This window comes from Mangifera indica, unplaced genomic scaffold, assembly GCF_011075055.1.
Source record: "Mangifera indica cultivar Alphonso unplaced genomic scaffold, CATAS_Mindica_2.1 Un_0054, whole genome shotgun sequence".
Taxonomy (NCBI): Eukaryota; Viridiplantae; Streptophyta; class Magnoliopsida; order Sapindales; family Anacardiaceae; genus Mangifera; species Mangifera indica.
The window spans coordinates 90,003-105,081 of NW_025401146.1; the positions used below are offsets into that span (position 1 = coordinate 90,003).

Sequence of the window (15,079 nt, forward strand, 5' to 3'; positions counted from 1 at the left end):
GATCTTTTAACACTTCTAATCCAAAAACTAATCACAAGTTGTACCAAACATGCAAAAAATGACTATCAAACAATCAATTATTCTTATAATTATAATCCGTAATCATAATTCAATAATCATATGATGTGCTAACCCGGCATTATACAATATTATCATAATATAATCACTGAATAACATGTGCCAAAAATCCCTTAACACACTTTAAAAAAAAAAACCCATTGTGAATAAAAAGGAACCAAATTGTAACAAGCCTGCAAACAAACGGCAGCTATAATCAACCATGACAAGAACTTCTAAAAAATCAAACAGCTTTATTTCCATTTATGATTGGAATTGTTAAACTCATTAACTATTATCAAACAACTCTGCTCCTTCTGTTTTATTGTATCAATGATAGCGGTAGCATATAGTTGCATATTGCAACCAAACTTCAGCAAGAAAATGCTCTTGAGCTCATCAACCAAATATCATATATCAAGCGGTCCAAATGACAGTACGAGGATCCACCTTCATTGACACTTTTTGTAGCCAAAGCAGCAATCTCAGAGCTTGATTTCATGAATTCCTCCCTCCGCTCTACCATCAGTTCATTAATTATCTTCTCAACAACATTTCTATCACACAAATCCTTCATATCAACCCCAATCTTCCACACCTCGCCAACAAATCGACTATTCACCTGCTGATCAGCGAAATACGGCCAACATAACATGGGCACCCCCGCCACAATACTCTCCAATGTCGAGTTCCATCCATTGTGAGTCAAAAACAAAGCAACAGCCCGGTGGGCTAAAACTTCTTCCTGTGGCACCCAGCCCACCATGTACCCTCTCTCCTTGGTGGCCTCAACAAGCTCCTCAGGAATTTTATCCTCCCCATTTTTTCCTGAAATTGAATCAGGCCTAATCACCCATAAGAACCGTCTGTTGCTATTCACCAGACCGTGCCAAAACTCTAGCATTTGTTCTCTTGAGAGCACTGTAATGCTGCCAAAGCTAACGTAGATAACCGATTGTGGAGGCTGTTTGTCAAGCCATGAAATGCAGCTTCTGTCAACTTCCCAGAAACTGTTTGCGGATTTTAATGACGTACTTTCAGGAACTCTTGCTTTGAGGTGAGCGTTGAGGGGTCCTATGGTGTAAATATTTGGACAAATAGTGCGAATTTGGGATAATATGGGACCTTCCAGGTCCTCAAATGTATTCAATATGAGACCATCAGCTCGAGGAGATGCGCGAGTCTCGCTCATGCAGATTTGAATATTTTTGTCCATGGGGTCGCTAGCTCGACAGAAGCTTGGAAGATCGCGACAGCGGAGATAACTTTCCATGCCGGGCACGTTTTTTATCAGGCGATCCATATCTTCAGCACCTTCAGATTTAGTTTAGCATACACAATCCCTTGAAATATAATGGAAGATATTCTTTGCTAACCAAGTTTAAGACAAAGGTGTTGGAAAATATGTGATTTGAGCTAAGATTAGTTATGATTTTCATTAATAAAATTAAATAATTAAATAATCTAATGATAATTTATAAATAGACGTAACTGATTAATAAAGATAAACTTTAGAAATTTTACGATATTTCAAATTAAAAAAAAAAAAACCAGTGTAAACTACAAACTAACCATTGATAGGGAGCTCGCCGGCATCAATGACCTCACGGAGAGAATAGTAAGCCCATAAAGCACAAGCTCCGATCGTACGAAAATAAATAATCGGAATTCCCAAGTCCCTGGCGACGTCAATTGCAAAGCTCATAAATCCATCTGAAATGATGCAGTTGACTGGAGGCTTGATTTCGTTCAAAAGCATCTCTTTCAAGAGAGGAGGAGTTACTGATTTCACTGAATATAAAACGTCCTCAAATCGATCTCCGGTTCGTGGGTGGTCCATGGGAAGGCCATCTGTAACAGTCTTGAATTGAAAGCCAGGAAAGCGTTGAGTGTAACGAGAACAAACGTCGGTGTGACGAACAAGACGGCTATGGTTGTACTCTGAGTTTAGAAAAGTAACGTTTATGCCAGCGACGCTTAGGAGCTCGGCGAGCTTGAGCATTGAGTTAACATGGCCTAAGGCTGGAATGGGGAAGATGAGAACATGAGGTGGGATTTTCTCCATCTTTATGCCGATCGTTAAGATCCCTATGAATGACGAGAACAGACTTATGATGGCCGTATTTTTTTTCCTGTTAGTTTCTTTAATATTTTATGTCATTGTCCTGAACTTCGTTGGCCTTCAATGACCAGTCCAAAACATCCCTCGAGACTTTACTTGAAATTCTCTCTTATTTCTATGATGTCTTCTGGGTCTTATCAGTAGCACTAATTTATTGCATTGGTGCACTCAAACAGCTGTCACATCAAAAGCTCACTCTAGGAAGAAGTTTTTAGGCCAAAGTACTATTTCCCACCTAAGGTTTATTTACCATTGGGGATATTAAATACCCACTTATAAAAAGTTAAATATAATGAAGCTTTAATTTTTTTTAATTTTATCTTTTTTACATTCTAAATTTAAAAAGTTAAAAGTTTTTTTAAACCTAAATTTTATAAAATGATAGTTTCATCTTAGAATTTTATTTTGAAATATTTGACGTCATTTTCAGCTCTATTACTAACGGTCTTTTTCTTCGATGATCTCTTTCCTCTTATTTGAATGTTTGATTGACATCAGAGGAGTGGTGAAAGATGATGAGTTTCATCAGGAAAGACGAAGTCGATGAAACTCTTCGTCTTCCTAGATGAAGATGACAACTTCGTCTTCATCTTCCTCGATAAAGTTCTTCGTCTTCTACTGCTCTTTCGACGTCGATCAGATGTCCAAATAGAAAGAGAGAAATAGTTGGAAGGAGAGGATGTTTCAGGAGAGAAAATCTGTCGATAATGGAGCAGGAGATAATATCGAAGATTTCAAAACGAAACCTTAGGATAAAACTACTATTTTTTTAAATTTTGGTTAGAAGAAACTTTTAGTTTTAAAAGTTTAGGGAGACAAAAAGAGATTTTATTTTAGTTTATTTTTAATATTATAAAGAAAATAATGATTTTATTTTTACTACTGTTAATTTTATCTTATTTTTACTACTGTTAATTTTATCTGTTCATAAGTGGATATTTGATATTATCGAAGATAAAAGATAAAAACTTGAGATTGCAACATACATTAAGTGGGAAATAGTCCTTTGGCCAAGTTTTTATAAGAGAAACTCTGTACTCCTTTAATTTTTAGAACAAAGGATGATTTACCCATTCAAAACTCAAGTATTCTACGATCTATGCATCATTTTATTTATTAAACAAGGGTGCGCGAAAATCAGTTTAAACTTTTAAAATAAAAGTTTGGACTGATGTTGGTTAAAAAAAAGTTTGAAAAAGATTTACAGATTAATTTACAGTTTGAATGATTTTAAAATTAGATTAAATCTTATATTTTTTATTTTACGTTTTTATAAAATGATATTATTTTATTAAAGATTAAAATAAAATTATTTTGTTCTTTTAAATTGACAAAATCAAATTCTTTTTTAGTTTATATTTTATGGCTATTATCTTAATTCTTATGTGTGACGAACTATCAAACTGTTTTTATAGTCTATTTGTAGGTGTAACATTTTCTCCCATTAAAATAATTTTGTCCTTGAAATTTACTTGATATCTCCAAAAACTTGTATCTCATATTTTGTTCAACCTTTCATGTGACTTTTTCAATTTAATAGTTCCTTTACAACACTTTGGCTAGAGGAATTTGCTTCATATGCTCCTCATAAACCAAACCATCTTCTATATTAACATCATTGATCTTCAACATATAGGTCAAGTCATTGATATATTTATGCAGTAATAAAACACTTTATGAATGCGATCTATACTAATTAGAAATGCAAATTAGTAGGCTATCTTATGCACCTCAAAGCCAATTTACCCTTCTTGCCAAACCTCATGATATGTCAATAGGAGGCAACCCTGATAAATACATTTTCACCCAATCTTACATCCTCAATTATACTTTAGGGCATTTTTGGTCCTAATACTTACGTCAAGATATCCTTTTTGTCAATCTTTTATCTTAATGCAAAGACAATCTGTATTTTCTTTTATAAAAATACCTCATACATGGTTATCCGGATAGTTGTATGATAATTACTTTTATATGTAAACTCTATTAATGATAACAAAATCTAACTATCTTTACGATCCAAACAATACACTTTTAACATGTTTTCGATCACTTGATTAATCTAGTCTATCTGTCTACTTAGTCTAGGGATAATAGACCACTCTATCACCTGGATCAACTGATTATTGAGCATTGAGTTAACATGGCCTAAGACTGGAATGGGAAGATGAGAACTTGAGGTGGGATTTTCTCCATCTCTATGCCAATCATTAAACATCCCTCTGCGTGGTTTTGATTTCTCTTTAGACAAATAAGAACAGCATATACTGACCGTATTTTTTAAAAAGTTTCTTTAATATTTTATTTCATTGCTCCGAAGTTCAGTGGCTTTTACCGATCAGTCCAATGGTAATTTCTTGCATCGGTGCAATCAAACAGCTGTCACGGAAGAAGTTTTCATAAGAGAATCTTAGTAATTCCCTGGAAGAAGTTTTAAACGGAGAATCCTTTGTAGCTTATTGCTTCCTGGAAATTTAATCAGCAAGAAGGATGAGTTTAGGGTTTAGCATGCATATATATATATATATATAATTATCAATACCTTATAATACACAACATAAAAATTAATACATACCATAAGATTTATTAACTTAATACAACAAAATTAATATATCATATAATATAATATGATATATATCTTATATATAATAAATACGAATTAATATTTTTTTTAAAAATATAATATAAAAAGAATATATATAAAAAAAAATCTTAAATTTTTAAGAAAATATGTGCCAATTAAAATCTTTTATTATTTTATATTTTAAAAATTGTGTTATATCAATATAATACTTAATATATATCTAAAAAATTAAAATTTTAATATATATTATGATACTACTATTTACATACAACATATGCCATAGTTCTTAAGACAATTTGTTCTTCAACACAAGAAAAAAACGACAACTATTACATTCAGTGGCTCTCGGGCTAACCGCCTTATTACATTAAATAACCACAAACACCACACATTTCTCAAAACATATTAAACAACATTTAAGCTCAAACTACACTTAATTTCTTTCAGTTTAACTGGAGATTTCAATGGACTTAACCTCAGGCTTCTTCTCTTCCTGCTTCGGCACAGTCACAGTAAGCACACCATTCTCCATGAAAGCTTTGATCTGATCCATCTTAGCATTCTCCGGCAGCCTGAACCTCCTCATAAACTTCCCACTACTCCTCTCAAGGCGGTGCCACTTATCGTTCTTATCTTCATTCTCTCTGCTTCTCTCTCCACTTATCCTGAGAACCCTTCCGTCTTCAACCTCCACTTTCACTTCCTCCTTCTTCAGCCCTGGAAGATCAGCCTGGAACACGTGGGCTTCCGGGGTCTCCTTCCAGTCGATTCTGGTGTTGGCGATGGCTGAGGTGTCGCCTGCAGAGGAGGATGCGTTAGCAACAGTAGTGGTGAATGGGAAGCCCTCTAAAGGATCCCATATGTCAAGAGAGAAAGGGTCGAAGACGTTGCTCCTTCGGCCACCGAAAAGACTTAGCGCCATATGTTTAATTTCTTAGCTTTTCGTTTGAAACGATTGGTTTGGTTTCAATATAAAGCTTGCTTAATAAAACTGATGGTACTAAGTGCCACTATATATAGCAAGCAAAAGAGGAATCAGGTACATTCACCGCTTTCCCAGGAAATCTTTATCTAAGCAGAGAAGAGAGTTTTCTGAAAGGTTCTACAATTTTCATTTTTTGTGTCTTTGCAACACCGACAAACAGGTGTCATCACTCTTCTTCCCGAGTCGGCAGCACCAACTCTTATGCAATAAATCCTTACACGTGTTTTGCTCAAGAACAAGACGAAGATAACCGCCCAAAAAGATAATTTGAGCGATAAAGCATGAGATATCGTAAAGAGGTGCTATACCTAGGTAATTTAAATAAATAAAATAAGTGTAAAAATATATTTTCATATAATTTAGTATTATTATATCTTTTATTTAAAATTATTTACTTATATAATATAATATTTATATATTTAAAATATATATATATATAATTTTATCAATCTCTAATTATAGAGGTTTAGATTTGAGACAATATCATATCAAAATTAAAATCTTGAATTATCGATTCAATAGTTATAGGGTTATCACTGAAATTGGAATGTAATCTTTTCAGTATGATCAGATTAATCTCAAAAAGGTATTTCAATTCAAATAGGATTCTTCCTAAAAACAAAAAAGATGAAAAGAATGTAGTTCCAAAGTGAAGGTACTCAACAACTTTGGAGATAACTCCCATTTTTTTATTTAACAAACTTAAACATAAATAGCCTTTTACAATCTTAACAGAATGAGAAAAACTTGCTCACGTTTTCAACTACTCAACGTGATGAGTGCAACAATGAGAACACAGATAACAAATACCCTAATGATTATGACTTATTCAAACAGAAAGTCTTAACTAAATTCCTAAACTTTCTCTTTATTCCCTCCCTTAAACTTGTTATCAACTAGTTTAATTTAGGAACTTGACAAACTCCCAACTGACTTCGAAACTTCTGTAATGCATCCACCGTGAGGGGCTTTGTCATCATATCAGCCAGCTGATCTTGTGTTGCACAATAAACTAATTCAATTGCTCATTCTTGTGCAAGATCACGAAGAAAGTGAAAACGCACATCAATGTGCTTGCTTCGACCATGTAACACAGGATTTTTTGATAACTTAATGGTGGAGCTGTTATCACAAAAAATTGTTGTACACTTACTTTCCTCCAGACTCAGCTTCTCAATTATTCTCTTTATCCAAACAGCTTGACCAGCACAAGCAGTTGCGGCCACAAACTTTGCTTCTGTGGTTGAGAGCGTGACTATAGGTTGCTTTCTTGAAGACCAGGCAACAGCTCCAGATCCTAGCATGAAAACATAGCCTGATGTACTTTTTTTGTCTTCTATATCTCCTGCATAGTCACTATCTACATATCCAACCAGACCTTCACACCTTCCCTTCTTGTAGAAAATTCTAAGTTCAATAGTTCCTTTCAAGTACCTCAGTATCCTCTTAGCCACCATTAAATGTAATTCAGATGGTTGGCCATGTACCTGCTAATCAAGCTTACTGCAAATATCAAATTTGGCTTTGTAGCTGTTAAGTACATGAGACATCTTACCATTTGCTTAAATAAAGTTTACAACCTGGAACGATAGGATTATGAACTGAATTGTTGTTTTCCATCCTAAACCTCTTCAACACCTCTAAAACATATTTTCTTTAACAAATATAAATCTCATCTGACCTTTGCAAAACTTCTATGCCTAAAAAAAATCTCATTCTTCCCAAATCAATTATATCAAATTCCCTCAACATGGAATTTTTAAATTTAGTAAACATTAATTCATCATTGCTAGTAAATATTAAATCATCAACGTATAAATTGACAATAAGAATCTTACCTCCCTCATTTGTTTTAATGAATAAAGTATGCTCACTATAACACCTCTCGAACCATTCATTTATAAAGTGTGCTTCAATACGACTGAACCACACTCGTGGAGCTTGTTTCAATCCATATAGGGCTTTCTTCAACCTGTAAACTTTCTGAGGACTGTTCTTCGGTTCATACCCTTTCGGCTGCTCCACATACACTTCTTCTTTAAGTTCTCCATGCAAGAAAACAAATTTAACGTCAAGTTGATAGAGAGTCCAGTTTTTTTTGAGCTTCTAGAGCCACAATCATTCTTACTATGTCCATTCTCGCAACTGGTGCAAATAATCTTGTGTAATTTATCCCTTGTTGTTGCACATATCCTTTTGTCATCAAACGAGCCTTCAATTTGTCCACTTCTCCATTCTCTTTGAGTTTAGTTTTATAAACTGACTTCACTCCAATCTTCTTTCCACCTTTAGGGAGATCAGTGAGTTCCCATGTGTTGTTTCTCTCGATAGCTTGTATCTCCATGTCCATAGTTGTCCTTCATTTGTCATGTTTCACTACCTCCTCAAAATGTATTGGATTTGTTGAAGCAAAAGCCGGATTGACATTTGCATCTTCCTCTTCTGAAAGTCCTGCCCTAGTTACATAATTTCTCATCCACCCTGGAGGCCTTCTGTTTCTTCCCTCATTAGGACTGGATAATTCTCCTTCATTTTCGTCATTTTGAAAACTTTCAACTAGTTCAGCGATTTCTTCTTTTTCTTTGCTCACTACTTCATGACTTTCTTTGTTTGTTGCCTCATTATCATCCCATTATAAATCAGCCATTATGTGCTCTTCATAATTCTTATCCCAGCTCTATGATTTTTCTTCTTCAAACACTACATCTCTGCTAATTACAACCTTCCTTGCAATTGGATCATAAAGTCTATATGCTTTAGACTCTTCACTTACTCCCAATAGCATGCAAGCAAGACTTTTTGCATCTAACTTTTTCCTTGTCACATTAGGTACATGCACATGTGCCACACAACCGAAAACTCTAAAGTAATCAACTGAGGGTCTATTTCCACTTCAGGCCTCTTCAAGTGTTTGATTTTTCACAGCCAATGTAGGACTTCGATTCAGAACATGTATTATCCAGTTCACCGCCTCTGGCCAAAAGGTCTTCGACATCCTCCTTTCAGATAGCATGCATCGAACCATGTTCATTACAGTTCGATTCTTCCTTTCTGCTACTCTGTTCTACTGTGGAGTGTACGTTGTAGTCAATTGCCTTTTAATGCCATGCTCTGTACAAAACTCATTAAACTCGAGTGATGTGAACTCTCCTCCTCGATCTGTTCTCAAACATTAATATATCCTTTTACTTCTTTCTTTACACTGTTCTTAAATCATTTGAACATACTTAATGCTTCAAATTTTTCTACTAAAAAATAAGCCCATGCTTTTCTAGTGAGATCATCAATAAAACATAGAATGTACCTCTTCTTACTGTTAGAAATAGGAGAAATTAGTTCGCAAATATTTGCATGAACAAGCTGGAGCTTTTCTATGGCCCTTCAATTGCTCGACTTGGGAATTGGATCTTTTTGTTGTTTTCCAATCATACAGTTTGCATACACTGTTGTTGGAGTTTTGAACTGAGGTAACCCATGTACCATCTTCTTAAACTGGAGAGTCCTCAACCCCTTGTAGCTCAAATGTCCAAAACGACAATGTCATAAGTGTGTCATATCATGTGTGGAGGTGTAGAAATAGGTTGGCTTTTGTGACAATGGTTCTGCTAGCAACACAAACATCCGATTTGTTGACATCTCAGTCTGTATTATGAGCCCTTTCTCTGGATGATAAATCTTGAGCATTTCATGTTGGATGAGAATCGCCAACCCTTTTTCTTGTAATTGACCAATACTCAGCAAATTGTTCTTTAGTTCAGGCACAAAAAATATTTCACTAATAACATGTGTAAAGCCACTTACTTTCAATCTCACATTGCCTTTACCTAGCACATCCATCCTTGTGTTGTTTCCTAACGTCACATTCTGTCTGAAGTTCTCATCCAGATCAACAAACAAACTCTTGTCACCACACATGTGGTTGCTACATCCAGAATCTAAAAACCAGACATTTCCCCTTTATGCACCGTTCATCTCTATATATGACATTAGCAACTTCTCTTCTTGTTCTCCTAATTCAACATATTTGACTTCCTTAACCAAGCTTGGACATTCAACTTGAAAATGTCTAAGTTTGTGGCACTTGAAGCATTCCACTGTAGCTTTGTTGAAGGGTTGGCGTCTCCCTCTTCCTCTGCCTCTATACGTACCTCGACCTCGTCCTCTTGCACCAAAGTTGTCTTCATGACTGATCTTGAGTGCTTGTTCTTCTCATGTATGTCGCTGGAGTTTTTGCTCATAAACAATCAGTGAGCTCTGCAGTTCATCAATAGAAAGTTGATCAATGTTTTTGGACTCCTCAATCGAGCAAACAATAAAATTAAACTTTTCACTTAGTGATCTGAGAATCTTCTCCACAACTGTGACATCTTGCATCTGTTCCCCATATGTTCTCATTTTGTTAGCTACTGTCAACACTCTTGAAAAATACTCAGAGACTCATTCTCCAACCTTCATCTCCAGAGTCTCAAACTCTCTGCGGAGAGCTTGTAGATGTGACCTCTTGACTCTAGCATTCCCTTCAAACTTCCTTTTCATAGACTCCCAAATTTGGTTGGAAGTGTTCTTCATAAGAATGGTCTCCAGTATAGTCCGATCTATAGCCTAGAAGAGAAAGTTTTTAACTTTCACATCTTTCAACTTCAATTCTTCTAGCTTTTTTTGTTGTGCTTCTGTCTGCACTGATCCATCTGCTGGCTCCTCATAGCCAATTTTCACCAGCCCCCATAATTCCTTAGATCACAAGAAATTTTCCATCAACATGCGCCAATGGTCATAGTGACCATTAAAGCGAGGAATGGATGGCTGCACAAAATTTCCTTCAGTAGTCATTTGTTTTGTTGCTACAAGAATTTCAAAGGCTCTGATACCAGAATGAAAAGAATGCAGTTCCAAAGTGAAGGTGCTCAACAACTTTGGAGATAACTCCCTTTTTTTATTTAACAAACCTAAGCATAAATAGCCTTTTACAATCTTAACAGAATGAGAAAAACTTGCTCACGTTTTCAACTACTCAATGTGATGAGTGCAACAATGAGAACACATATAACAAATATCCTAATGATTAGGACTTATTCAACTAGAAAGTCTTAACTAAATTCCTACACTTTCTCTTCAAAAGATTGAGAGAACAACAGTAGATTATATCTTAGCCCAATAGACTAGGAGAATTGTAGCCCACATACACTGTTGGGTGGTTTAAGACCAGTGGTTTTGATTTTAGGAATTAACATAGCCTAATCATATAGAATCTATGAAGTAATTCCATCATTATTTAAAATAAATAAATAGGATTAGTTTTGCTAAGTAGATTTGTTATTTCTGTGATTCTATCTTAAGCAGTTTTAAAGCTTTAATCATGCAAAAGAAAGTTTACATAATAACAAGAAAATGAACAAATTATTGCATTAATCCCCAAAAGAGCTAAATGTTCTTTGGAGCAAGAGATACATATCATTCGTAATTCCAACATCTACTCTTTTTTACAGAGCTTTAAGAGTTTTGTTGATAACAAAAATCTTCACTGCATTCTTTACGTTTAATTGACATTGATATCCGAAACTCAAGACATATTTTTCTAAATTTGACTAAAGAATGAACATGAAATATCATATAAAATATGTACACAATGAAGAGAAATTTACAACTCTTCATCATTATCTTGGGAATCATCTGAATCTGCAACATCAATGGCGACGACTTTGGAAACACTGACTCTAGCAGAAGTAGAAGCAGTTCGAATTTTGAATGGTAATCTTGCATTTTTTGTTACAATACCAGATCCCTCTTCCTGGTCTTTCTTTAAGTCTCCTGGAGGCAAGAAAGCATCCATGGACAAACCTTTTATGTTGAAATCCACTTCTTCAATGGCCCAAATCTCTTCCATTCTCGTCCTGGAATGGCTTTCCGAGTTTTCCCCAAACCTTGACAGCGACACACAAGTCCTTCCAGCGTGGGCAATGTTAATCCCATCAACTATTCTGTAGTCTTGGATCAATGACTCCATTGTTGTTTCCCAGAATATGCTTTCGTTTGTCGCAGTTTTGATTCTCAGGAGGTGAGAATCTTCAAGCTGGACTAACAAGCCTGTTCTCTGGCTGAAGTATCCCCAAACTGTGTGCCGGATTATGTCTACATTGCTGGTACTTCTCGCTCTCAGTGTTGAGGATTCAGCTTCGATTTTTAATATGAAACAATCTTCATCGTTGACTGTCTTCTCGCCAACGCAGATTGAATTGGAGAACAAATTTGCCGTCGACCTAGGATCAAGACCCTGTTCAGGATGAATCATTTATGAGTAATTTTCAATGCAAATCTATCAAAATTGTAATTAGGTACTTGTTTAATTAGGATAATCTCAATTGGGAAAAAGCTAAACCTTGTCCAAGAGGCAAGGTATGGATACAAATCAAACTAAACTTGAATAAAAAATAGTTTAGATTGAATTTTTGTCATATCAACATTAAAGATGATTTGCTTACCGTTCGAGTTAAGTTTGAATTTATAGTTTAAATCTACAGCCTAGATATATAACTCACATCATGATCCGACTTTATAATTTATTAACAAAACGATGTTATTTGATAATTTCTAGCATAATTTAAATTGAATTACAAATCGAATTTGAATCGAATTGAGCATTTGTCAAGTTTACAACCAAATTGAATTAAACTTTTTGTAGTTCAAGTTTAACTTAGTTTTAAAATGAGTTGAAACAAAAACTTTTAATTCAAATTTGATTCAAATTTTAATTAAACAAATTCAAAATGAACCACACTGAATTTCAAACCCAAGCGAACTCAATTCCGGTTCAGCACCAGGCGACGGACACTGACCAATAGACTGGCCTAAAACTAAAGTAATTTTTCTACCTTTTACTCTAGAAAGTTGTGATCATTTTTTTCAAATGGTGAGAGAGAATGTTAATTTACCTGAAGAAACCGTCTGAGAGGTCTAGGAGGACCCCTTGAAGCATGAGAATGGTGCCAGGGGGTCTGCCTCCAGGCGACTTTGCCGTCACTCCCGGCACTAATTTTGCAGCCTGAAACAACCAGCTCCAAGCACCAAAGCTCAGGCCTTTTTTGCCATAGAACAAATCCGCCGATCTCCCCGCCACCGCCATTCTTAAAGTTTCTCACTTTCAACAGTTTGTCGTTCAAACTCCCTTCCCCCGCTGAAAATTCTGAAGCCGCCATTTTCACCTTCCCCATTGCGTACATGCTGTCCACAGAATTCAACACCTTCTCTCCTCCCACTGCTGCTATGTACTGCTTCACAATATATAACGCCATTGAAGCATCCTGCACATAAAAAAAACACCACTTTTATTACTTTCTTTCAATGTAACGACACCTAAATTTCAAGCTACACGTTATAAGATTGTTTAAACATACAATGGGGTGGTCTTTGATGTTTTTATTAATGGGCCTGTGATCATCAGAGAGGATAGGAAGAGGGATCAATGGAGCACCAACGACACCAAGAAGGAGCTGAATCTCAGCGTTTCGGCTACCAAAAAGAACAGTCGTGGAGGAAGAAGACGACGATTTTTCGTTGTACGGCTTAATCCAACACTTGATATTCTGCCACGAGCGGTGGCTGTTCTTGTTGGTGATAAACATCTCTTCCGGGATGGGAACTTCCAGCACCGTCTCCAACCCATCTTCACGATCAAAATTGGGACAAAGTTTCCTCATCAGAAAGCAAAATCAGATAGAGATTTTGGATTATAAGTTTTAGGCACAGAAAGAAAGAGAAGACTGTTAAAGAAGAAGTAAATGATTTCTTGGTTGCTTTAGAGAGTACTAAAGAGAGAGCATATCACCATCACCAACCGACCGTTGGACCCTTCTAACGTGGTCCGCTTCGTCTCTGTCGTGTTTGCACGCTCTCTGTTATCTGAAACTCTGTTTCTGCTTTCTATTTTTATTGCAAGTTCTTGATCAGATGTAGTCAGGTTTATGTGAACTCGTGTGTGGGTCATCTGATTTAAGTTAACGTGGTTGATCTTATGATATTATGATTTTAGATTGGCTTTGACTTCCAGTAAAAGATACTTAAATATATTTTCACCTCAGCTTGAGTTAGGTAATTGTAATGGAAGAAAAGTCAATGAAAAATTAAAGAATTTCGTAGCTGTCAATCTATAAAGTATTTCAAACTTAGCAAATATAAGCAAGATTTTCCTTTGGTTGTCATATAATTCTTTTATCCAAAAAAATCGTATATATATTTATTTTTTCTATATAAATAAATACATATTTAATATATATTATTTTATAATTAAATAATTTTAAATTAAAAATAAATAATATTTAATTATATAATAATATATATAAATATATACTTATTATATTTAAAATAGATATATATTATTATACTTTCATATCATATAAAGATTTTTAATGAGTTGTAAGATTGAATTTATCAATGACTTTTAACACATGTTTTGACCGAATAATCTCCCATGGAATATTGCTAATTTTCTAATTATTCAACAAAATTAAAAAATTTAACTCATTATTGAAAACAGAATGTCAAAAAAGGAGAGGGCCGCCGTGACATGAGACAAGCACTTTTGCCGGGCTTTAAATCAACAAATCTAACCTAAACTTTAAGGTTCAATTGGATGATGGTGATTTTTTTTTTCTTTTAACAAGGAGAAACCTATTTGAATTGGATCATATTATTTTATTGAGATAAAATCAATTATATTGAACAGATAAAATTATAATATAATGGTTGAATTTTCTAAATATATCAAGATTTTGATCTAATATAACATCATCAAATTTCAAATATAAGTTTTTAACCCAAAGATTTCACAGGGAAGCCCTATTTCACGTATCTTCATGCCCAACCATTCCAGCATAATAGTTGCAGAGAAGACACTCATTCTAACAGTATCTTTTGATCTTTCAAGACAAAGCATGTATCTATTTTAGGTTTTTTTTTTTTAAGTTAATAGAATGTGGGTTTCTGACACGTGTCCAATTATTTCCAATTAATAAAGTTTTTGATAATATTGGTTTGGTCGGGAGAATGACGGGAGAATTTGGAATTCATAATGCATTGCACGTTCTTTTTTTCTTCCCTTTAATCATGCCACAAAAATCTCTAAATTGAGGAATGGTAAAACTTGAGCACACCGAAGCCTTCCTCACCTTTGTCAACCCTACTCTTATTAGTTCAGTCGGCAGTGACAAAGGTGGGGTCGAATCCATTTTTTTTCATTTGAAGTTTATTAGTTGATGAAACAGACCCAACTAAAGATGATTTTGATGGTGGATCTTGAGCACAATATCTAATCGACAGATGAATCATTTTTTGATAT

General features: G+C 34.9%; 3 protein-coding genes across 3 annotated transcripts; all 3 read right to left on the reverse strand.

Annotated features, from left to right (window-relative positions):
- Positions 1-401: 401 nt before the first annotated feature.
- Positions 402-2,122, reverse strand: LOC123206956 (7-deoxyloganetic acid glucosyl transferase-like). Its single transcript, XM_044624252.1, has 2 exons — positions 1,630-2,122; positions 402-1,371 (listed from the first exon to the last, which is right to left on the reverse strand). Exons 1-2 carry the CDS (start codon positions 2,120-2,122, stop codon positions 431-433), a joined length of 1,434 nt encoding a protein of 477 aa, XP_044480187.1. The 3' UTR covers positions 402-430.
- A 2,858-nt stretch (positions 2,123-4,980) lies between these two features.
- Positions 4,981-5,744, reverse strand: LOC123206945 (18.1 kDa class I heat shock protein-like). Its single transcript, XM_044624239.1, has one exon. It carries the CDS (start codon positions 5,683-5,685, stop codon positions 5,212-5,214), a length of 474 nt encoding a protein of 157 aa, XP_044480174.1. The 5' UTR covers positions 5,686-5,744; the 3' UTR covers positions 4,981-5,211.
- A 5,393-nt stretch (positions 5,745-11,137) lies between these two features.
- On the reverse strand, positions 11,138-13,625 carry LOC123206944. Its single transcript, XM_044624238.1, has 3 exons — positions 13,140-13,625; positions 12,678-13,046; positions 11,138-12,019 (listed from the first exon to the last, which is right to left on the reverse strand). The coding sequence occupies exons 1-3, from the start codon at positions 13,440-13,442 to the stop codon at positions 11,387-11,389; spliced, it is 1,305 nt and encodes a 434-aa protein (XP_044480173.1). The 5' UTR covers positions 13,443-13,625; the 3' UTR covers positions 11,138-11,386.
- Positions 13,626-15,079: the final 1,454 nt, after the last annotated feature.